The 26,874-nt window shown below is 34.9% G+C and overlaps 1 protein-coding gene across 1 annotated transcript in view; it reads right to left on the bottom strand.

Moving 5' to 3' along the window:
- LOC129272485 (LIM domain-binding protein 2-like) overlaps window positions 1-26,874 on the bottom strand; it is a 51,132-nt gene that overhangs the window by 2,803 nt on the left and 21,455 nt on the right. Inside the window, exons 5-10 of the mRNA XM_064107886.1 lie at window positions 25,276-25,398; window positions 22,092-22,169; window positions 21,076-21,199; window positions 13,465-13,619; window positions 5,943-6,038; window positions 4,455-4,484 (exon numbers count right to left, since the gene is read on the bottom strand). Coding sequence (XP_063963956.1) covers window positions 4,455-4,484; window positions 5,943-6,038; window positions 13,465-13,619; window positions 21,076-21,199; window positions 22,092-22,169; window positions 25,276-25,398 — 606 coding nt within the window. The remainder of the gene's footprint in view (window positions 1-4,454; window positions 4,485-5,942; window positions 6,039-13,464; window positions 13,620-21,075; window positions 21,200-22,091; window positions 22,170-25,275; window positions 25,399-26,874) is intronic.

Here is a 26,874-nt window from a genome sequence, read left to right as displayed (position 1 = left end):
TCTGAACAAACATGCATTTTATATGTTGACTTTGCTTGCCTTCCATAGTTGCGATTGATCGGATCAATCACAAGTTTTTGTAAGACGGGGCCCCAGGACTTCAGCTTTCCAGAGTTTTAATTGATTGGATCAATTGCAGTTCACTGTGAGAGAGGGCCAAGGACACCATTGTAGAAGGAATTGTACTTAAAAACCTCCAGAATCCTACATGCCTTTTTCTGTTTAGGCGAAAATCAAGTTGTGTTTGATTTTCACTTGTTCGTTTCATTTGATTGCAATAATTTCTACAGCTGATACAAGATCCAGCTTGAGGAGTTGTAGAAAGACTTTGGGTCACTGCAAACTTAGTGCAAACATGATAAAAAAATCTTGTTTCTTAGAAAGCTGATTCATTATTGACCATAAGATGTTAATTCAATTCAACATTAAAGGATAAGTACACCCCAACAAAAATTTGATTTGAATAAAAAGGGAAAAATCCAACGAGCACAACACTGAAAATTTCATCAAAATCGGGTGTAACATTGTAAGAAAGTTATGCAATTTTCAAGTTTCGTTTAATTTCACAAAACTGTTATATGCACATCCTGGTCTGTATGCAAATTAGGGAGCTGATGACATCATCCACTCACTATTTCTTTTGTATTTCATTATATGAAATATTTCAATTATCTCCTCAATATCATGTGAAACAAATTTCCATGGAATACAATTATTTAAACATTTTGTGGTTCATTCAAGTTGGTCATTTCGTCGGCGGTCATCAGAACCGTCATATCAGTCAATTTTGGTTTTTAAAAAACGATTTTGAGATTTTTGCAGAAAATTTAAGTACAAGTCCTACTCTATTCATAATTAGATCTCTAGGCAGCAATTTATTTTATTTTCTGAGATATGAGAGGATTTTCACGGCAATGCCATACATTTTTTAAATAAAATTCGCAAATCCCATTGGAAACTTGTACTGTAACAGAGTGATACGACGTTTTGACTGACCACAATTTCAATGCGCGCTGTCATTCAAACTGTCGTATCGGCCATCTGCACTGCATTGACTTTGCACGTGAAAAGCGATACGTTTTGACTGACCGCGCGCATTGAAATCGCGGTCAGGGTTGTTGTATTCCCTATGGCATTTCTGTACAGGGGAAATCTATACCGCTCAAACCGAAATTACAAGCATGTAGCTCTTTTGCGATATTTTCTCTGATCCTTGCTTTTGTGTAAAAATAAGGATACCATTGTCAAGCATTTGTCTTGGTCTTTCCAAACATGCATTTTCTAGCAATGAATTTGTTGTAAGGCTGGGGAACTAAGTGTGAAAATTAAAGTAGACTTTGAAGTTGATTTTCTCTGAAATGGGTTTGCACCGTCGTATGTGTGATACGACGGTGCGGAAGACTGCCGACGATTTCTGCCAAATCTGTAAAAATTGAAATATATAATTCAAACAATAAAAAAAAAAAGAAATAGTGAGTGAGGAACATCATCCACTCTCTCATTTGCATAGCACCGAGTTGTGCATTTAAACTGTTTTGTGAAAAATAGGCGGAACTTCAAAATGTCATAACTTTCTTATTTTACATCTGATTTTGATAAATTTTTCAGCGTTATACTTGTATGATTTTTTTCTTCTACATATTCAAGTCAGCATTTTTCTGGGGTGAACTTGACCTTTAAAGGATATTGTGGGATGAAATAGACAAAACAGAAAAAAAACAATGTTGATAAAATGAACAAATATTAATAAAGTGAAATAAAAGGAAAAATACTTAAAAAAGAAAAAAAAAGAATTAAAACAAGATAAGTAAATTACAAAATAATATGATAAGCATCAGTGAAAATTCAAATTTAAGACAAGGTATTCAATTTTGTGCATAGATGCTTCAAATGCTTTGCGTGATAAATTACCGACACATCTAATATTGCACAACAAACGAAAAACTTTTTGCATTTCCTATTCCTTTCTTTCTTCTTCTTTCTCAGTCCCATGTCTATTCTTCTCCTCTCTCACTCTCTCTCTCTCTCTCTCATTCACCTTTTCTAACAATTCCTTTAATATTCATATTACAATTATTTCCACCTTTTGTGGGAAAGTGTCTATGGCTCTCCTACACACCCACTTGAAAAAACCTTGGAGAAATTTCTTTGTGAAAATGGAATCGTTTTGATTTCATAATTTCCTACAAATCAATATCAAAACATTGTTTATGACAGCAGTAATGGAGGTATATCAGGCAAATTCTCTCATTTTCATCAGCAGTAATTTTGTCTCTATTTGATGAAGAGATCAATTTTACACGAGCCACAGTACACATGATATCTGCAATTATTCAGTTTCCATCAAAAGGCACGGACACCCATGAGTTGTAAGCTTCGAAACCTGGAGCAAAATATGTGCAAACTATTATACAGCTAGACGCCAACACAGCTGTACATGTACTAGCAAAAACTAATTTTCATGCAATTCCTTCCATCCCTCTTTCTTTCTTCAAACTGCCCATTGAAAAGAAAAAGATTATACATTACTGGAAGAAAAAGTTCACTCTTCAAGTAATAAAAAAAACACACAAAAAAAAGTCTGTCCAATTTACCAAAGAAAATGATTAATGAAATACTACTGCAATTACTTCAAATGTTACCACTCTACAAATTCATTTCATATTTAAAAAGGAGCATTAAATATTAACACTTTTAACGATAAAGTTAGGACATTTAGTATAGATTTAATGCGTTTTATAACAGACAAGCCTTTAATATATGACGTTTATTTTGTTATTGTTTTATAATACGGAATGCATGTTTATAGCTTTTAGTTTAGTAGTTTTAGTAGTTGCTCATGGCTTGAACAAAGATTTGCTAGGTATTAATTGTAATCGGTAATGTAGTAATCTCTTTTATATTCCCTGTAATTGCACAGCAAAGTTTGTTTAGTGTGTTAAAAGTGTGGATATTTTTGTTGGCAAATATACATGTTTTTAGATATTAAACCACCGTATTAGACAGCAAAATGGCTGAATACATTCAAATGTATTGTGATTAAAAGACAATTGGATAAATATGTACAGAAATGTATTAGATAAAAAGAAGAGTAGAAAATAAGCATTGTTAGAAAAAGAATAATTTGAGAATCGACAAGGACTACTTATGGCAGATTTATAAATGGATACAGTGATGTCAAAAGAAAAAGATTCAGCTGACTGCATTAAAAGCATTATATTTATATATATATCTCAAGACTGTATTTAAATCTTATAATTGTATTGCTTACTTGAAGAAAATAATGGGATGGCCAACAATTTCAACAGCATGAGTTTATCAAGATAGAACATTATCAAAACAGAAGCAGAAATACAAGTGTATAGAACAGGAAAGAATATCCCCAAAGAAATAGCATTTCATTCATTCCATGTTATCTACATGTACCCAAAAATGTACTTGACATAATAATTATGATGGATTAATAAATTTGGGGAGCTGGACGTGTACTTAATTCAGCATTGTTCAAAAATGTATCCCCCAATTATATTGAATTATTATTTTTAAATAGATCTGAATATTAACCTATTTGTTTATCAAAATATGTAAAAATAACTGTCTCAGAACAAAAAAAAAAGAGTAAATTTTAAATTAGAAAAGGTGAGATTACAAACTTCAAACTAAATATTCCTACCAAAAATAATAAATATATAATGAAATTGACAATTAAAAATAAAGATGAAATGATTAAAAGAAACTTGTTCATCATGAACCTATTATCTTTTGCATTAATCTGTGATCTCATTCATTACATTATTATACAATAAAACACAGATTTTCATATTTTCCCTTGATGCCATTTCATTGAAACTATATTACGGTGATTGTGCACTGTGAACAAATGTAAAATAAAATCAGTAGTTGTGCCAACACATCATTTAACTTGCTCCTCAATTTTTGTACAAATAAAAAGTGCAAAACATGCAACCAACATATAAACAAAATACCACGAATATGAACGAAGGCGGTGCTGTAAACAAGTGAACAAATGTTAGACTGTGGCTGTGTACTAACTTTCAGTGCTGTGTGAGTGAAAAAAAAAGCCCAAAACCAATAAGTAACAGATAAACAAGTTGAATTTTAAAAAAATAAAAGAAAAAATTTCAGAAGAACTAGTAAATAGAGAGGTGCAGTAAAACAAGAAGCAAATTATATCCCCTCGATGGAAGGGGGAGAAATGAGCCCCAAAGAATTGTCTTGAAATTAAATTCAAAAGCAGCAAAACAGTTGTGAAATATCCAAGGAACAGGCAGAAATTTAATAAATAAAAATATGGCTTTCAAACCTACACACAGACAAAAAAAAAATCATTTTACGGGCTTGGTTAATTTTGCATGAATTGCACATTTCCACAATGAATAAAAAAAAGTTTGAAAAATCCAAAACAAATGCATAGTGCGTGTGACACAAGGTACCTGTATGTTAAGATGACCGCTAGTATCATACTTTAGGGGAATGCATTGCCATGGAAACAAAAACAGGAGATAAAACGTCAAGCTTCAAGTCAAGGTCTCGTGATAAATGACATACTCGTTCATGAACTCAAACATTACAAAAACTATGAACTGAACATTAATCTTATGGAAACAATCACATTATAATTTTCATGACAGATTTGTATTAGTCATTACCCATGCGTTATCTTTTCGAAAATTCATCTCTAAACGTACATATTTGTTGGCACAAGTATCTTGGGAACAAGTTAAATGATGTGAGACTGGGATGCTTTTACCAAAATATTTAAAGGCATGTTTCATCAATATTTATGCACATGAAATTTGGATTACATAATAAATGGATTATATTATTCAGTGAACTAGTTACTTCCTAAATTAATCAATACTTTTCAGGGAGGGAGTTTCTATTGTTATTCTTAATACCCAAAGCAATCATATGATCCAAACGTAGTAAGGTGTTTATATATTATTTCTTGTAAAATGATGAAATAGACTGATAATGGAGTTTAGTGACACCTGACCCCTAGTTTTTTAATGAATGGTGCTGGTATCAAGGGCGTTAGTTCCCTGATCGCCTGAAATCTCACAACTGTTTGAAGAATTTTACAGGGGACAGGAGGGTTAATCAAGAAAACTACATGTAGTTTTGAGTATGCAAAGAGATTTAGGAAAAGATAAGTATACCAAGGTGACCAATTTAGTCTGCTAGTAGAAAAGAAAGAACTGTAAGACAAACAATATGAGCAAACTCCGACCATAACATATCAAGTGGACTCTTCTTTCCTTTTACTAAAAATATATTGAAATATGAAATTAACACCTCCCCTTCTGAAAATAAAAATAAACAGGGGGAAATATCATAGAAACTTGGTCTGGAATCAATATGACCAATAACCTTTCTCTATTTTTTATATGTTTTGCTCGAAGTAAAATCTCCATTTGTTCACAAATTACATGCAATAAAAAAAAAATAGTTATCTCATTTCATCCAATCCCTTCTTTGTGATGTATTTTAATCTAATTCAATATTTCATGAAGTGGCACAAGAACTTTTTTTTCAAAATGCAAACATTGCGGAAATGGAATATCCTGTAAAAAGAGGTGTTTTAAGAATAAAGAAATAAAGTAAAAGAAGAACAATCTATGTACATCTAGGAGTGCAAGAAAGTTAAAAATGTTGAATGGCCAATACTTTAACATTTATATTTATATGGACTGTCCTTCAAAACATAAATTTGCCCATCTTTTTCAAATAAAGTAAATAAAAACAAATAAAAGTGACAAAATTCATTCATTCCCATCTCACATAACGATTGCATTAATTAGTACAAATTACGCAATATCAGACAGTGCAGAGTGGGTTTCATTGCTGGGATTGTTGGGGTAATAGGAAGAGTCCACTTGAGTGTTACGGGGTGTTGGGAAGCATCGGTTTGTGATAATCACCTCTGAAATAGAATCATGTATCCAGGGAGGGATGGGTACCGGCTGAGGGGTGCCGGACCGGCTCCGTTTCTTACTCCTCCCACCTGGACCATTTCTCTAAAGAAGATTAGAGCATAAACATTGTCAACAAATAGGCTGAAATTAAGCTTCTCTACCCACTCAGTCGAGAGCATTTATGAAAACTCATATTAAAAAAAAACAATGTATTATACAAATTAATTATATACATATTGTCAAATGATAGGTTACATGTAATTCGGCTTCTGTACTCATTCAGTTACTAAGAAAACTCATAAGCTTTTGAAATACTGTAATATCAAAATTACATACCCCATGTCAGGATTAAAGAAAAAAGGAGTATTTTTGTATTTTGATTTTATATGCTAACTTGTAGTAAAACCTTGATTTTGATTGGCTGAGTGTCTCTGTTACCATGGTAATGGTCAGATAAAGCGAGACTTGTCTGATAAAACCTCTGACAAGTCCTTTCACAAAATGCTCCCCTGGATAACAATCACTAACATGAACCGATGAATCTGTGATTATCCTACGTAAAAGTCTGTGTGAAATGTGTGAGGGGAGGGGCATCATGAAAAACTTTATTGATATCTACACGATGCATGAAATTTATAATTGCTTAAAAATGACATTATATGATTTGCAAGGAAAATGTTTTCTCATAAACCAGGCTGTTAGAGAGTTGAGATATCAGAAAAAGCAGCATGCTTATTAGATGCATTCTACAAATAAAATGTAAAATCCTTCTAATTCGGGGGAGTGTTTCATCAACATTTTCATCCGACAAGTTGTCAGATCTGACATCTTTCTCTGATGTTGATTGGCTGAGAGGTACTGTTACTATGGTAACTGTCGGATAAAATGGGACTTGTCGGATAAAACGTCCGGCAAGTCCTTTCATGAAACGCCCCCCAGGTAAATCTAAGATCAAGTATAACAAAACTAGATTGGATTGGCTGGACATATGATTTTAAGCTTCCCAAATGCTGATTATTGTTATCACGATGATTAATGTATGTTCTACATAAACATAATGATATACTAAAGAGTGCCTAAACATAATGATATTTCCTCTACGTCCCTCCCTAACATACAGAGCCACTTACTTGCCCATGTTTTAGCAGGAATTACATTCGGTGTCTTTTTCACTATCAATTTCCCATTGGTTTTTTTTTTCTATGCTCAAATGAGAGGATTAGAAAAGCACAAAGTCAATGATTGGAATTTTTGCAGAATGTGAATGCCATAATTTGCTCTGTATTGAAGTAAATTACTGTTTTTAACCCATTCTGAAAAAATAACATATTTTGGGGATTGGCCATTAAGCCCGGGTGCAGAGACTGCCAAATTATTGTTTTTTCAATACATCACAAAAAATACATATAGCCACTTTCAATGCATCATATTCAACAGTTTAAATAATAAATAAACTCAATCACTCATATGTTTAAATTGGCAATGCAACAGAATCCTAAAAGTTGCTGCTTCCACTCATATTTGAACATTTTCTCAACTTGTAATATTCTCCATCAACATGTATATATTTCTAATAAAATACTTTTTAAAGGAAAACTGTAGCAATGAAGGAAAACTAGATGTCAATTTGAAGATAAAAAGACGATCCATATGGCAGTGACAGACTTTTTTTGTTACTATATATTTTACTATTGTTACTGCATGTTATTAATAACTGACCATACCTGGGCCCCATAACACAAAGATTAGCGATGAATAGGAAATATGAGAGAACACTTCTGATTGGTTCCTGGTCAGTATTATGCGCCAAATGTGTGTAATGTTGATCTTGATTGGTCAGTTCATTTAGCGATTGATCGCTAATCTTTGTGTTACAGAGCCCAGGTCATTTAAAAAAAATTGTATGACCTGTGTGTTTGAATTAAAAAGGCCAAATGTGCCATACACATTAACTTGAACACCCTTTCCTAAAGTTATCAAACCATATTACGAGTATAAATCCCGTTCAATTCAAAATCAATTCACTCCTAATAGGTCATTCAACATAAAGAATTACAAATATTTGGTTCATTAATCAATCACCTTTATATATAATACTGTATATGGTATTTTGACTTGTTAACCATAATGTGCAAATTTGTGTTGGGATATTATGCTTATTACAATTGTGGTAAATTTCAGTCAATTTAAGTAATGGAAAATGACATGGCGTATGCTGGAAAAAGTGAAGTAGTTAGACTTGTATCTTTCATGCTAAATGCAATATCCTATGCTAGTTTTGCATCTACATATTAAGCTGTTAACTTAATCATTAAAGGCAATTATTGATTTTAAAAATAAATCATTTATCTATGGTATATTAAGAATTCATTCCATGCTTAATCATACATGTAATTATCATTGCAGTTGCTTTAAAAATGCAGGTTTAAGTTGTAAGCAAGAACTGCGGTAGTACTAAAAAGTTAGTGAACCCCAACAAATGCATTCCTTCAGGCTGGGTGTTGAAGGTAGACAACAACACTACAATGTCTGGCAAGCACAGAGAAACAAACTTTATTGAATAAATATTTTATCACCTGACTTCACAATTAAACATCTTAAAGATGGCAAAACCTAAGCACTTTAAAATATATTCATTTTCTGGTGGGGTTCACTAACTTTTTAGCACCGCTGTATATCATTGGTAACATGCAATTCTTTCAAGCCTCGTTTTTAAAATATCATATAAATACTACATTTTTATCTTCTTTTCATTCTCCTTATTTTCTCTCCTAAAAAATCATTTTAAGGCATGTGAGAATACTATTCCTAGGCCTCCCTTAATCTTTTGAACACCACTGCTGAGCTATTGCCACATACAAATTGAATAAAACGTTTTCCACTATTTTTGACACATATTTTCAAATGAATATATTCCTTCGAGTTGAAGATGGAATGTTCCTGTTTATTCAACATTTAAAAAAAAATCATAACTGTTCAGATGCAAGTATTCCCAGACAATGACACTCATCAAACTTCGGCGTTCTTATGTAAATTAATTCAGCAGATAGAATGGAAGGCAACTAAAAATGATACAGACAAGGTGGTCAAATATTTGTTAATTGGTAAATGTAAATTGATGTGATATCTAAGCAGTTGTAAAGTTTGAATAAAAAGTTTGAATAAAAATATATACATCTATATTCAGAATCAAGGTTTTCTACCTTATAATTGTTGAAGTGGTTTTACCACTGAATTACATGTAATTGCAGTTCACTACCTGAGAACAGTGCAGAAATAAAATACTCAAGGTCGAGGGGGACCCTTACTATCACAAATATCCTCTGTAAACTTATATTGTGTCCCATTTCATAAGGTACTTTGGAATGTTAAGAAGAGAAAATATCCCCTCTGTTGAAAATAATGAAACTGTCCTATATACGGTCAATTCATGTACGTATGTTTGCAAGATTAAGTGGCTTAACCCTGCTGGGGGCAAACTTCTATTCATTTACCATTTTTATTAAAATTACTTCCACTTACTATCAGACTTTCACCCTTTTTTTTCTTATGACCAAAAGTGCTAATCAAATTTGTTAAGCAAAATTATTCACTGACCAGTCATATACATGGCTATGTGCCTTCATTAAAACGGGGGTTTCAAAATTTTAAAAGTTGTGAAGAATGGTATCAACAGTCTGGATATGTGAAAAGGGTATACATATATTACACAATCACAAAATGAGAAAACCTTGAGGCATTATCCCATGCTTGGTTAGAGTGGGGGGGGGGACATGACAAAATACTTGTTTGGTATAATCTGAGATCATGAATGTTTGTTAAGGGTCCCTTTTGAAAGCACATTGTACAAGCACAGAGTCTACCTTGTAATGACAACGCTGACCCCGCCCCCAACCCCCGGAATACATCCACTGCATCATTTTCTGCACCTGTCCATGAGGTTTTGTCCTAGTTTGTGAGTACTATAATTGTATGGATTCCCACGTTCTTTACATTTCCTTTCTCTCTTTTTTTTTTCATCATCAACAAAGTATTTGTCTCCTTTCCCTGCCCAGGCATATTTCAAAACTTAAGGTATGAACACGTGTTTAGAGTTGAATCCAGCAGATGCAGACCTGCCAACCTCTGGGAATGAAACACTGTATTCTGTGATTTAAAAAAAATGTATCTTTCCCAAAAAAGGTGTATTTCATAATAAAATGCTTGGCGCACTCGCTCATCGCGGCGCTCAAGCTGCATGCAAGCAAAATGCGCACTGCTCTTGCAGATGAAAAAAAAACATTGAAACATGTGTACATGTATATCTCACCCTGGTTTTTACAAAATGATTGGAAAAAAAACAATTTACCTGAAATTACATTGATCTAATAACCATATTTGTGTACGTTTTATGAAATAGAGACATGTAGAGATGATTTTTCTCAATAAATTACGATTTTGTAAAAAAAAAACGTACTAAATACGCCTAAAACATACTGGTTGGCAGGTCTGCAGATGGTCCTGTTATGTTTTTTAACCTTTAATAATTTCCACCAAACAAACAGGGCAATGAATGGCATTAACATTAAGTATCCCAAGTACAGCAATTCTTTGCTGACTTTTAAAATTTTTAGCCATTTTGTTTTAATTTGTCTGTGCAATATGTCTCATTTCGCACATTTTTATGACAAAATAGAAGATCCTTTCCCATAACACAATGTTTGGCATTTGTTTGTGACAATATTAAAGATAAATACCAGTTCTGGTAATGATCTCAAAATAAGTTCGAATGAGTTCCAATAAAATGACCACCAAAGTGTTTGTATGTATAAATTAAAATTATGTGCCAATTTGTTCTGGAAAAAAAAATGTGCAATTGCAGAGAAATTAGCAGAATTATCACAGGATTCCATAGAATGTCAGGTATTTTTCCATACAATATTAATACACTGCCCCACATATGACTTTTTGTGTTAGTGATCATCAGAATTATCGGTTTTAAGCTAAGATTTCATGACTTCACAAAGATAAGTTTATTTTAATGTACCAGATCTAGGTCTATCATTATATGGTGGTATTCAACCTTGAATTTATTGACTTTCTCATGAAATAATTGTTTGCTGTAACTACTTTCCTTTACCTTTAATATCTATGCTGGACACATAGCGCACATTCCTTATTGGATGCTATTTCTATACTACACTTCATGGGGGTCTGTTTATTGAGTTTTACACTTCCGATAACTAAATACATGATACAATTCAAAGATCAGACCCAATCCCTTCAAAAGACTGATATGCTCTACCATTCTTAACTCAATCGATCCATTTCCTTCTGACTAGGATATAATCGATTTGAGCAAGCTGACCATTTGGCCGCTTGTGGGTCCATAGCCTACCATACCGGTGTTGGAATCTAGTATTGGTAGCAAGGAAATTGTGTTGCTCCATACAATTTTTGAGGAGCATGCCATTCCTATTGGTTTTTGATGAAATAGTACAGTGAGCATCTTTGGGCCCAAGTTGTGGACTAAAATCCCAACCTATCATCACCAAATTATGTGCATGCAAAGAATATCTATAGCGGAAGCGAGTTCATCATAGAAATGAACAACATCCTCTTCAGAATACTCATTATGTGGGCAGTAACAGGAAACTATAGTAGCTGCTGGATTGCCTTTCAAAGTAATTTCAATTATATGATTTCCATGCTTTCGAATATTAAGACATGCTCTCAGAGCAGTGGTGAGAATAAGAAAACCAACACCACCAGAAGAAGCATTTATGGAGTTCTTCCAGGCAGAGCAAGTAATCAAAGTATACCCATTCGCAAATTTCTGTTGTCCAATTGGTTCAGAATGATCTATCCGATCCCCTTGGAGACAGATAACATCAATGCCTAAATACTGAGCTTCATGGGCTAGTTTAACCTTCTTGCCACTTGATATTAAAGATAATGTATTTAACTACTCACTATAGCAGGTTTCTTTCTTTTAATAAAAGGATCCACCTTGACTTTGTCACTTTAGTCAAGGTTGGTTCAACCCGGAGGCTTTAAGGTCAACCCGTCACTGACGTTAAAGTGTTCCAACATGGGCAAATCAAGGTTTGGATTAGAAGCAGGGGTTTGAACCCTGGTACTGTATTGTTGTGATTTCATTCTTGTCTTTGGCTAGTTTGAAGATTGGGTCGCCACTCCTAAGCTCCCATGCGACAGGTAGTACCGAGCTACATGTTATCTGTAGCAAGTCATTCCAAGATTGGGCAGAGATCTGCCCAAACGCATTTATGCACTGTATTAATCAACGCATGAAATCTGCATTAACCATGATTTCAAACCACCATTGCAATATATGGGTCCGAAACCCTGCAATCATGCAGAGAAATAACAGATATTAACAATTCATTGTAGTTGTTTGTAATGGATCACATGTTAAATTTCACAATGGATCATATGTTTCGTGTTACAGGCCCTATACTGCTGCAGTCAGCACCCGTATTTTAGACAACAGTGAAAACAAGGTAACTGAGCAGAGGGTGTAGCTTCAAAGCTGATTCATACCATTAGAAAGTGACTTTAAGATCAAATCCAAATTTTAAATCCAACCAATAATAATATAATATAATAATATACCTACAAAAATAGATCTACATAGCTTGAAAATTTGTGTCTATTAAAGTACTGCATATCTTTTGCCATGTGCAATTGTCTTTTTTGTTGTTGTATCATATGATGGGTTATATTGTATACTAAATGCAATGCAATGCAATGTATGTTCATTTTACTGTCAAAGCTTTTGGAATTCTGCTTTATGTCACGTTCTTATCTAAATAAGCCATTTTGAATATTACTGACACGCGATACAATGCCCAAATATGGTTACACATGTATAGACACTTTTTATTTTATCTTTGTATCAGGCGCACAGAATGTGTATGGAATTATATTGAGCGGCCCTGATATCATCCGGTCTATAATCCCTGGGATTTCCACAGGGAGACAAAACATGGATTCAATGTCAGCCTAATCCGTTAGACCGTTACAAATATAATCTTTTATAAAATACATTCGCCAGTAGCGATCCAGGCAGGCGCAAGGGGCACACGCCCCCTCAATATTTTGAGGATTGCCCATTGAACATGCATGACAATAGAGCTTAATCGAAGAAAATTGTCATTGCATCCCCTGTATTTTCAAACTTAACATCTACGCCACCTCCATTTCAAAGTACCAGTATGGTGACTCGTTATAAATTTTGTTAATTCCAAATTTAGAAAATACATCACTTTAAAGTACCATCTTACATGTTGTTTTACAGATTACAATCTTGCTTTTATAACATGTCTACATAAATAATTCCAGATCATCTCAAAACACTCTGCTACAATATTATCAACATTATGCAGAATCATTAAAAAAAATAAAATAACAGAAAATAAAAACAAAAGATACAAAATTACAGAGCAAAATGAACTGATGATGGAAAAAAGATATGGAATTGAAAACAGAACAAAACAGGATGGGATGTAGATATAAATGATATACAAACCGTTGGCATGCCATCAGAACTGAAGCTTCCGGGTGATTTTTTCTTACTGTTTCCCCCACCGACATTGTTCATACCCATATTGTTCCCTCCCGTTGTAGAGAGCGCTGACTGCGATGATTTCCTCTTGCGCCGCTTTTGCGTCGGCCTGTTGGTATCTGTAGTTGTTTCGTGAAAGGTAAGGAGAGGAGTGAGAATTGTTAGCGAGTGAGATTAGAAGAGCTGCAAGCTGAAGAATCCACACAAAACCCAGAACATAAGTCAATGACATTTTAACAAAATAACTCATGCTAAAATATAGTATCAGAGGTATCCGAGTTGATTCTCAGAAACTTTTGAAGGAGAATGAAACCCTTGAAACCAGTTTAACACATATAAGAGAGAGAAAAAATTATTTGAAGGCGTCGTGGTCTTGTGGTTAAGACTCCTGTCTTTCAATCTGAGGAACATGGGTTCGGTTCCAAGCCATGGCCTGTTTTCCTTCAGCAAAAAATTTACCCACATTGTGCTGTGCTCAATGGCAACTCAAGTGAGGTAAATGGGTACCCGGCAGAAAGTAATTCCTCAAAAAGCCGCGAGCACTGGAATCAGTACACTAGCTTCGCTGGGGTAAAACAGGAGTGCCTTGAGCAAAAACAACCGTGTTAGTGGAGTGGAAGCTAGCCAGCTGGCCAATATTTTCTATAGTGTGTCCTTCAAAGAACAAAGCTACCAAGAAGTTATAACCCTGGCCCTGCCATGTAGGATGAGCCGTATGAGCGCAAGTATGCAGGGCTAGCCGGTACGGGCACGGTAGTGCAGCCAGCTAGCTGCATGACCATCTATAGTAGACCGGCCAAAACGATTTTTTATACTTTGGACGGCAAAATTTGTTAATGATTGCTAATGCTTGGCATCCCAGCTAATAGTCTTGCAAAAATACCCCGGAATAGCGTACGGCCGGATGCCAAGCGCAATTTTGCGTGAAACTGTCATTTTTAGCGTAAAATCTGAAAGAATGTCGAAAATCACGCATTTTGATATTTTGACGGATTATTTTAATATTTTTGATTATCTTTGATATGAAATTATTTTTATTCAGAGTTTCAAATTATAAGTCTCATAAATATGCATTTCAAATTTGAATATTACACACACACATATGGCACAGGGAAACATAAAACCGCGATTTCCTCCAAATAAAAGTTTGTGAAAACTATCAATAGTTTAAAGTTTTTTACGCAACTTAAATTCTTCGATTTAAAAGCGTTTCTCAATCGAATGTATAGTAAATGTCCTAATGCCACAAAAATTAAAAGAATTTTCAAGAAAGATGGAATATATCTCATTTTATGTTATCCGAAAGGAGACAATGTGCATTTTACCAGGCGCGCATTTTGAAAGAAAAATTGAAAATACCGTACATTATGTACATAATTACATGTATAAGTACATACTAAAGCGAGTTTTTAATTACATGTATAAGTACATACTAAAGCGAGTTTTTAATTGAATAGCACAATTTGTCAATTCTTTGCATCCCAGCTCAAATTCTTGCGGAAATACTGAGGAATAACGTACGGGCGGATGCCAAGTGCACTTTTGCGTGAAAGTATCATTTTTTGCGTGAAATCTGAAAGAATGTCGAAAATCACGCATTTTGATATTTTGACGGATTATCATCATATTTTTGATTATCTTTGATATGGAATTATTTTTATTCAGAGTTTCAAATTATAAGTCTAGTAAATATGCATTTCAATTTGGAATATTACACACACATATATGGCAATATGAAATATAAAATCGTGATTTACTAAAAATAATAGTTTGTGAAAACTATCAATAGTATGATGTTTGTGTTCCGCATCTCAATTTCGTCAATTTTAGCGCTAACCGAATAAATACATAATAATTGTTGTCATGGCACATATAGTGAAAACAAATGTTGAAATAAGATGCAAGATATATCATTTTATGTTATATATGCGAAAGATAACAATGTACATTTATCGGATGCGCATTTCTGATAAAATACAAACAGCGCACAATATTACATCTATATTGCACATACTAATATTAATCAGTGCGATACTCGTCATGATAGTATATAGGATTATGTTTACTTTTGTAGAGTTCGATCTTTTTGCTATTTCTGCGAATTAATTGGTGCTGAACGTAAATCTACCTGTGGCGATATTCATAAATAGGTCTTATATTTAATTTGCCGTTACCATGGTAATATTAATTTTGTAGGAATATCTATATCCAAAATCATAGAAACAGTAGCGTACCTAGGATTTTCCACAGGGGGGGGGCAAACCGTCGGCCAAAAAATTTGACAAGCAAAAAAAAGTCTTCAAGCTCGACGGGGGGGGGGGGGGGGGGGGAGGCATGGATACGTCTTTTGCATGGGTTGGGACTCGTCAGGGGGGCAGACTGCCCCCTCTGCCCCCCCCCCCTTAGGTTACGCTAGTGCATAGAAAATAAACATGTATGAATAAAACGATCGAATTAGCATTTTTAAACTACTCTGTCAATCTACATTTTACTTCAATAATTGGATTATCAAAGTCTAAAAAAATATGGCCGTTGCCACGGCAATACCTATTTTTGTCTCGCCTGCATGCATAGCAGAGCAGGACTAAAGGAGCCAGGGGGGGGACAGGGGTACATCCCCTGCATGAGTTGTGACTCGTCGGGGGGACAGTCTGCCACCCCCCCCCCCCTTCACGCTAGTGGTATATTATCTTGAAAACGGGACACTTTCAGCTCCATGTAATCCTTTCGGACACTATACATGACCTTAGGCAGCGGTAGGGAGGGGGGGGGGGTCAGGGGGGGGGGAAGAGGCAGATGCGGCCAGAAATTTTGTAACTCGTTTTAAGTATGTACTTATTCATGTAATTATGCTAATAATTTACAGTATCTTCAATTTTACATTCAAAATGCCCCTCCCCCTCCCCGCTAAATTTTGCATGCCCCCTTTCGCAAAATATTTCTTCCATCTTACTTGAAAATTCTTTTAATATTTGTGACATTAGAAACGATCGATATTCAATAGATGAACCAATTTAAATCGAAGAAAATAACTTGTAAAAAAACTTAAAACTATTGATAGTGTTCACAAACTTCTATTTTGAGTAAATCACGATTTTTTATGTCATATTGCCATATATGTGTGTGTAATATTCCAAATTGAAATGCATATTTAGTAGATTTATAATTTGAAACTCTGAATAAAAATAATTCCATATCAAAGATAATCAAAAATATGATGATAATCCGTCAAAATATCAAAATGCGTGATTTTCGACATTCTTTCAGATTTCACGCAAAAAATGATACTTTCACGCAAAAGTGCACTTGGCATCCGCCCGTACGTTATTCCTCAGTATTTCCGCAAGAATTTGAGCTGGGATGCAAAGAATTGACAAATTGTGCTATTCAATTAAAAACTCGCTTTAGTATGTACTTATACATGTAATTATGTACATAATGTACGGTATTTTCAATTTTTCTTTCAAAATGCGCGCCTGGTAAAATGCACATTGTCTCCTTTCGGATAACATAAAATGAGATATATTCCATCTTACTTGAAAATTCTTTTAATTTTTGTGGCATTAGGACATTTACTATACATTCGATTGAGAAACGCTTTTAAATCGAAGAATTTAAGTTGCGTAAGAAACTTTAAACTATTGATAGTTTTCACAAACTTTTATTTGGAGGAAATCGCGGTTTTATGTTTCCCTGTGCCATATGTGTGTGTGTAATATTCAAATTTGAAATGCATATTTATGAGACTTATAATATGAAACTCTGAATAAAAATAATTGCATATCAAAGATAATCAAAAATATTAAAATAATCCGTCAAAATATCAAAATGCGTGATTTTTCGACATTCTTTCAGATTTTACGCTAAAAATGACAGTTTCACGCAAAATTGCGCTTGGCATCCGCCCGTACGTTATTCATCAGGACTTCCGCAAGACTTTCAGCTGGGATGCAAAGAATTGACAAATTGTGCTATCCAATTAAAAACTCGCTTTAGAATGCACTTATACATGTAATTAAAAGCTCGCTTTAGTATGTACTTATACATGTAATTATGTACATAATGTACGGTATTTTCAATTTTTCTTTCAAAATGCGCACCTGGTAAAATGCACATTGTCTCCTTTCGGATAACATAAAGTGAGATATCTTCCATCTTACTTGAAAATTCTTTTAATATTTGTGACATTAGGACATTTACTATACATTTGATGGATAAATGCAGTTAAATCGAAGAATTTAAGCTGCGTAAAAAAACTTCAAACTATTGATAGTTTTCACAAACTTTTATTTGGAGGAAATCGCGGTTTTATGTTTCCCTGTGCCATACGTGTGTGTGTAAGATTCAAATTTAAAATGCATATTTATGAGACTTATAATTTGAAACTCTGAATAAAAATAATTTCATATCAAAGATAATTAAAAATATGATGATAATCCGTCAAAATATCAAAATGCGTGATTTTCGACATTCTTTCAGTTTTTACGCTAAAAATGACACTTTCACGCAAAATTGCGCTTGGCATCCGGGCGTACACTATTCCTGGGTATTTTTGCAAGACTGTTAGCTGGGATGCCAAGCATTAACAAATTTTGCCGTCTAATCCTTATCTAGAGCACTTTTTGACTTTTGGCCGGTCTACTACTATGCATGCACCTGATCTGAGGTAAACCATCATAGAGTTGGACTCCGAAAATGAGTGAGTTGTTGATTCTCAGAGATTATGATGTATTCTTGCATATTTTAACCCAGATATATATTTCATCTACAGTGTACATACATGCTGTAGGCCTAGTTTCCTTTTGTGGTAGTGAGGGCCCATGTTGCGTGGAAGCTAAGATTGCCTTCTCTTCATTCGCCCGGCTAGGGACCACACGTGGGTGCGATGCTGAGCATTCACAGTTCCGTATACAAATATCACTGAACTGAAAATTTTCAGTTCAATGATATGAATTTGCAGCCATGCGCAATGCGTGGCGTTCGAGCCCGTTGATGTGACGAGCCGACCCTCGTGGCACATGTTCACAAGCAGAGGTTAGTTGGGTTTACCAGCACCCAAATAAAAGGTGACTAACCTCTGCTTGTGAAGATGTGCCACGAGGGTCGGCTCGTCACATCACCGGCCGAACGCCACGCCTGGCACATGGCTGCCAATTTGTATCACTGAAATGAAAATTTTCAGTTCAGTAATAAATAGGTATTAGTACTGTTAATGCTCAGCATCACGCCCACGCATGGTCCCTAGCCGGGCAAATTATGGAGAGAAGGCAAACTCAGCTTCCGCGCAGCGTGGGCCCTAACTACAACAAAAGCAAACTAGACCTACAGGATGTCTGTAGATGAAAACTATATCTGGGTTAACATATGCAAGAATACATCATAATCTCTGAGAATTGACAACTCACCCATTTACGGAGTCCGACTCCATGATGGTGGACATCAGATTGGGTGCATGCATAGATGATCATGCAGTTAGCTAGCTGCACTAGCGTGCATGTATCGGCTAGCCCTGCATACTTGCAGTGCGCGGCCTGCTCATCCTACATGGCAGGGCCAAGGTGATAACTTCTTGGTAGCTTTGTTCTTTGAAGGACACTATAGGAAAAATTGGCCAGCTGGCTAGCTTCCGCTCCACTTACACAGTCATTTAATTTTTGCCCACATGGCCTCCCATAGAAATTTACCCGAAACTTAAATTACAGAAATTATCAATTTCAAATCTCTCCTGCAAATTTTCTCTAATAATATTTTGACAGATTTGTCAAAAGTGTAATAAAGCACCATATCACTATATCTTGATGCATTTTATAAAGTTTGAAAACATCCAAAAACATGTTTTACCCTGTAAAAAGAGGATAGAATGGTGCACTGTTGACCTATATCCTGTTATCCCTTTTCATATGTAATCAAAAGATGGCGCTCTCACCAATGCTAATTTTACATAAAGGTGGAGGTGCCGTGACCGAATGGTCTAAGGCGCCTAGCTATACATGGAAAGTCCAGGGTTCGATCCCCACCCGCGGCATCTATGCCCGTGAGCAAGGCATTTAATCTACAATGCTCTTTAATCATGCTTTCAAATAAATGGAAATTCTATATGCATTATTGGTAACTAGGTTGTTGGAGGCTGATCCTGCATACATGCCTGCTGGAGTCTATGGAAATATGTGTGTTATGACATAAACGGCCAGTCTCCAGAGGGTTAAATAGAACTGCTACTGATTACTCATATGACTGTAGTGTATTCAATGATTATATCAGGATTAGACTGAGTGTGTTAGTAATCCATTTGAAAATATCTAAATTTTATCTTACTGATCATTTTTACATCACAATGGACAGAAATTCCACCTTTGAATATATTAGTATATTATACCCGTAGTAGATATTGTGGTTATTTTTCATCACAATGTATCACATAAACTAAACTATACAAAAATACAACTCTCAAAAATAAAGGAAAAAAGATTATAAGGAGGGATTAAACAAAGTGCAATATATTCAAGATAAACTAAAAACAAAATTTTATAAATGAAACACTCGGATTAGTCATAAGTATACAAGGAATTCTACAGTGTGGTGAGTGAGTTAGTTTCAATGCATGCATGGAGTATTGCCTGTTAAGAGACAGGAGTGCATTCACACATATTGAAAACACGTTTTTCTCACTCTGAACAGGCAATATCAATACAACATGTTACACAAAGAAATAATAACGGTATTTTAGCATCACCGCAGTAACCTGTCAAAATTGGAAGTTTCTCATTTTCGTTTTAACTGAAATCAACATGGTAATATCTGATTTTTTTGCATTGGGAAGTATTTCTTTTATAACTTTATTGTCATGGTCCGGCTTTAAAAAATTCAAGTTTTAGTTAACAAAGCGGGGATGATCTGATTCACTCCTTATCAAAAATTATTTGGAAGCATTTCTGACAAATTTCAAAAGCTCTCTGTCTTGAACCATGTAAAGATGACTCTTAGGGTGAATTACAAAAAAAAAATCATTTAATTATCATAAAGCATAAATGAGATGAAATACTCTATAGCTTATAAATTTTAAGATTTTTGGGGTGTACTTTAGCAAAAAGAAAAAATACATTTTTAAATGGCATATTCCTGCCTAAATTGTCATTATCAACCTCACTCATACAAGTTCAAATGTAGAAATAACAACTTTTCAAATCTCTTTAGGGGAAGACGGTTTAAACAAACATACAAATAACTGAGACAATTATGGAACACAATTTACTGAACTTCATCACTAAAAGAAAAAAAAATTGTTCGAATCGTAAAACAAAATAAATGAAATTAACAAAACCATGCAGTCTATGTTTGCAGTTTCAATCAGACCAAACAAAATAATAATCATCAAAAAAGGGCTGTGGCATACAGGGACATAGGTGCAAGGAAGGGGTAGGCATTCTCTAACCAAAGAGGGCTATCAAAAAAAAATGACTAAAGTAAATATTCCATGTTTCCTCCATGATTCAAATGTCACTTTTTTCATACGGATAACGACGGTTTTAAATTTGTTTTGTTCCATTTTGACAGGTTGCCACGAGGATACGTTACCGGGAGGTGTGACTATACGTTGCCATTTCTGGAACAGCGTGGCCTTGAGACAGTCTCGCGGGCTGAGGCTGTAGACCTTGTGTCGGGACATCAGCTCCTGCATCGGTTCCAGAATCACACACAGCTGCACAGGCGTGGCGGAAGGAGATGGTGCACATATGATTCGGGCAAGATGGGGGGTAGGGTGGAAGGAGAAAATAATTGTTGAATACTGATGTACACATAAATCTAGTTTAAAGTTAAATGGTCAGCTGATTTTGATTTCCGACTCATAAATAATTTCACTTTATCACACATGTACATTTGCTGTTTCTCTTTTTTGTACCAACAGTTTAAAAATTTTCATACGTACATATATACCCTGACATAGTCAAGAGTTTAACTAGTAATAAACTCTTCAGATTATGTCAATTTATTTACTTATCAACTTTCATTTAGTCATATATTTTCTATTTCTCTTTTTATACCTACAATTTGGAATTTCTTATATGTGTACCTTGATGTATTCATTTACTACTCATCAATTATTTCATAAATCTTCCATTACATTATATTTTGTTTTACCTTAGAATTTGGTGATTCGTTTATATACAGTTGTAGTATAGTACTTAATTCTTATAAAATGGAGATATGGACTGGCTATTAAGATCTATCATTTGACCATTCATTTATATTAACTAACAGGACAATTTGCTCATTATTCATACTAATGACTAATCTATCAACCGGTCTTGGTTTAGACATGACAATTTATCAAATATCAAGGATCCAAATCACTATCTTACAAAAAGAAATAAAACAAACATTTTGCTAGGAAATAAGAATAATAACAAACACTTGGTACCCTTCAGACAGTCCAAATGCCCTCAGCTATGACTCGGGCATGTAAGAACTGTTCCACAGGTACCTTGTAGTATAGTTCTTACCAATGCCCTCGATATGTATTAATTACTTATATATTTCATCAATTATTTCATTGATATGACATACGATTTTGTTATTTGTTTTTCACTTACCCTGAGGTAGTTTAGAGTACAGCTAGTGAGACCCTGTCGGGTGATGTTCTTGGAAAGCTGTTCCAACATCGTAGGGTCCTGTGAATGGTACTAAAAGGGTGTCAGCAAGGCAGGAAGCAAACCCATAATAGGGGGTGGGGCAGGGGCATATTCATCAGCATGGGGGGGGCAAAATCATGAAGGTGTTTAAATTCAATAGGGTGGGATGAAATAATTGTAGGAATTAATTTATTGGGGTGGAATAAAATGATTGTGGCAGCGATGGATTTAAGGAGTAGGGGGAATAATTGGGATGGACAATACAGACATGTATGGGTGAATTGATAGGAGGTTAGCAAATTCATTGGGGAGGGGTAAAATCATTATAGGACATTAAATGGGAGTGGTAAAATTGATATGTGGGGTAGGTAAATTCATTGTGTATACATGAAGTTGAACCCATAGGGGTAGGGGAATTATCAGGGTTGGGTAAACAATTAGTGTGGGGTAAATTCATTGGGGGCAGGGGTTGAATAATTGGGGTGGGGTGCATTCATTGCAGTGGAGGTAAAATCATCGAGGTGGGCGGAGTTATCGTTGAGATGGGGGTATATTCAATGAGGTTGGTGGCAAATTCATTAGGGTGGGATAAAACCATTGGTGAGTATACATAGAATATGAGGTACATGTAGAGTTGATTTAAAGCATATAGGGATTAAAAAGAGGGACAGGTGAATAGTAGAAAGATAGTGGGAGACAGGTAAGTGATAAAAGAGATGAAAGAAGGAACAGACATATAGAATGTGGGGTGGGATAGAGCGAGTATGAGAGAAAGTGATGTAGATAAAGATGAAAATAAGGAGACAAGAAAATACACAACAGAGAGAGGGAGAGGAGAGTTGGCGATTGATAGACGTGAAGAAGTAGGAATATAGAGTACAAAGAAGGAGATTAAGGGGATGGGTGGGGTGATGGGGTGATGGGAGGGGGGGGGGAATTTGGCAGGTCACAAAAACGAATGGCACCAATAATCACAAATCAATGTGAAATAATGAGAAAAGCATCAAGATGAAAGATACAAATAAACAAGCTTGAAAGATTGTGGCAAATGTTGGGCGAGAGCCAGACAGAAAGAGAAACAGCATGTCACATTGAAGGGCATATTTCATTATGCAGGGAAGAAGCGGCAAGGACGAGACATGGAGGAATATCAAATGTAACATAAGCATTATGTAGAGGTGTACATGTATAATGCAAAGACAAGTTGAGTGGATACAGATAATTAAGTAATTAAACAAGTCGAATCAAACGATGCAGAAACCGCAATGGTTGGGAAAGGTCAAAGGAACGTAGATGATTTGAGACGGAAGGAAAGGAAACCAGCATGTGGAAGTTGTAGAATTCAGAGACGGAAATATGCACGCAAAGGAAAATGATTTATGGTGCAGTTAAGAAGAAAGATGGCACGAAATATAAGCAAGAGAAAAAATAATCAAAAATTTGTTTCATGTCCCGAATTTTGGGAAAGTGAGTTGGTAAGAGAACATCAAACCAGGGATGAGGAAAAGACAGAATGGAAGGAGGGACAAGATATCGAGCAATTGAAACCACACAATATGAATAACGCCAAAATGATAAAAACAGGATAGATAGATAAATAGATAGATAGATAGATAGACAGATAGATAATGATCACCATCATGATACAAACAATTATCACATAAAGAATTAGAATTAATGACATTTAACAGGGCGCAATGAAAGCACATACCCCAATTCATAAAGACAGGAGGAAGAGCAATTTATTCATAAATTAATTTTTTTTTAATATGAAAAAAGGACATCATAGCAGGAAAAAAAGCCAGGCAATAGTTTAATCACCATAAGAAATTATAGATTTCAGATAAATGTTGAGAGGTAAATTGAAATGAGAAAAGTTTGTTGGGTGCAAAATAAGATGGAACGCCCATGCAGATGGTGGAAATGAAGAAAGAGAGATACAGATGGAAGATGATCATGCCTCCATATCAAAGGAAAATCAACTCCATGGATCAGTTCTATTTCAGTAACAAACTTTATAGGGGTAGTTGCAAGAAAACTTGCAATCAATTGCCAATTTGCGATCGACAGATCAATATTATCGGCAGTAAAAACCAATTCAAATCCCTGTAGCGAGAAGCAGACAGGCAATCGATTGGCATTTGCAATTACTTCAGAGACAAAGTCATCTTTTTTTTCTCCAATGTTTGGCTTGCAATTGATTGCAGGTTTGTTGAAACACCCCAGAAGAACAATATGACAATGGGAAATTTTGATCAGAGTAAATATGGTCTAATGATCTAACAAATCGAAAGGGGTCAAAGAAATGTATTGTGTAACTCATGGGGCATGTTTCATAGAAAGTTACACCTATGGTAACTTTGCCATGATTGCAACTAGTACCATGGTTTAACATGACTGAACAGCCAATCAAAATCAAGGTTTCAATGGTAGTTACAATAATAGCAAAGATACCATAGATGTAAGTTATGACAACAGAATGTCATTAATAAAATCAATCATTTCCATCTATGGACACCAGGGCCCCGTTGTACAAAGAGTTACGATTGATCCGATCAATCGTAACTATGGCAAGCCAGCAAAGTCAACATACAAAATGCATGTTTGTTCAAAAAAAAATCTAGATATGAATGCATATCCATGAATTCATTGATTTCTTGACAATTTGGGGGGTTCTCCTTTGATTACAAAGGACATTTTGCAAATTTCCTGTTGAAAAAATTATGACACTGATGGATTTCCATAGAGTTACGATTGATCGGATTGATCGTAACTCTTTGTACAACGGGGCCCAGGAGTGCATTGTTCTTTGTCTGTGAGCACATGACTTATTCCTTTGTCAACAAGGATAACAATGTTGGTCCAAAAACAAAATTACAAGCATGATTATTTGGGATAATCAGAGAATATTGTTAAAAATTACATAAAAGATAACGGCATCCAAGATGCCCTGTTTACTGAGTAAGAAGTATCTCTTCAGTGCTTTCATAACTATACAGTTATAATCTGTAAATCGCACATCGTATCGCATGCCTGGGCCATGTTTTAAACAGATCTGCCAAGTTAGACACAGTCAAACTTCTGAGGGTGCTGTTCACTTTTAGTACAATAATATCATCAGACTCAATGATGGGCCTGTTCATACCTGAATATTTATGACGCTTCTTGGAATGAGTTCTCTATGCTGCCGAATGTCGAAGTACCATGATCTGATCCGCATAAGATCGTCAAATGTGAACTCAACTACCAAACGGCCTTCTGTACAAACCTGTAATAAAGAAAGATTTTAACATATTCAATTTTTATGATTATTTATAGTTTGAAGCATTGATCATATCTTAAACAGTAACATGCACAACAAATCCTTACACTTAAACTTGTATTATTTGACTCCTTCATTTTATACACATGAGATCTAACCTATTTTGTTACGACATTGATATTTACATCATTTCACTATGGTAATTTTGTCTCTGAAATTGCTGGAAATTTTAATATCTTCAATGTCAGCCTATGACCTCTGTTTTTTCAAATAATCAAATATTCTGGCTACACAACATCCTAATGTACTAAGTACCACTTTTTACTTTGTAAATAAATTTCACACTACTCTTACAAACGATATTGAGCCTAATAACAGTAATTTTGTCATATCTAGCATTAATTTTAGCCATGAGTCAGTCACACAAAGGTTATCATACACATCATTATCCACAGTCAGACATTGTGTTTACAAGTTCATCACACATACATGATTTAACTAAATGTTTATGTTGGAACATTTCTCGGGACTATTGATGCCATAAACAACTCCAATCACAGTCTAAATGACTTCATATTTCCCCCCTCCCCAAAAAAAATCAATAAATTAATGCATATATCTTAAAAAAAAAAAAATCAAATATGATTTATCCTTATTCAAATGTCTATTTCTTTATTACTTGAGAATGTTAACAAAAACAAAAATTACCAAAATAAAACAAAAAACCCATTCTGCCAAAGAAGAGAAAATTAAATATCTGGCGCTTCATTCATCTTTATCTCTTCAGCCATCACAGCCAATTATTAGAGGAAATCTTGTCAGCATTTCCTCTCCCTCTCATGCTCTCTTTCTCTCTCAGTCTGCCCTATTCCTCCCATCTCTCACATCGATTCACACTCCGTTATCGTTTGCTGAAATCCATCCCTAGATTCCTGTCACGACGCTGGCCCTTCATATTTCAAACCATTTCCGCACCATACAGGATGTTTTAGCTTTGATTTAGACGTTGATAACACCCTCAAATTTCCTCCTTCTCCAAACTGCAGGTGCATTCAAGCTGTTTACTTCAGCTGGAATCACAAACATCAATCACAAATAAAAACACACATAACTATGATGCAGCAGTCACACGAACGAAACAAACTCCAAACCGACTGATGATCATGATCTGTCATGGAAATAACGAACAGGTAATATATTTGGTAGGTCTGGACCTCGTCTTACAAAGAGTTGCAATTGATCCGATCAAACTCAACTATGGAAAGCCAGCAACGCCTTCATCTAAAAATACATGTTTGTTAAAAAAAAATCTAGACATAATGCATTTGCATAAATTCATTGATTTCTTGACAATTTGGTGTGTTTGCATTTGCTTACAAAGGACATTTTGCAAATTTCCTGTAGAAAAAATCATAACACTGATGGATTTCCATTGAGTTACGATTGATTGGATCAATCGTAACTCTTTGTAAGACAGGGCCC

This window comes from Lytechinus pictus, chromosome 12 (genome assembly GCF_037042905.1).
Source record: "Lytechinus pictus isolate F3 Inbred chromosome 12, Lp3.0, whole genome shotgun sequence".
In the NCBI taxonomy this organism is placed as follows: Eukaryota; Metazoa; Echinodermata; class Echinoidea; order Temnopleuroida; family Toxopneustidae; genus Lytechinus; species Lytechinus pictus.
The sequence above is the reverse complement of the archived record's forward strand: the minus strand, read 5'-3'. Positions and strand labels throughout refer to the sequence as shown.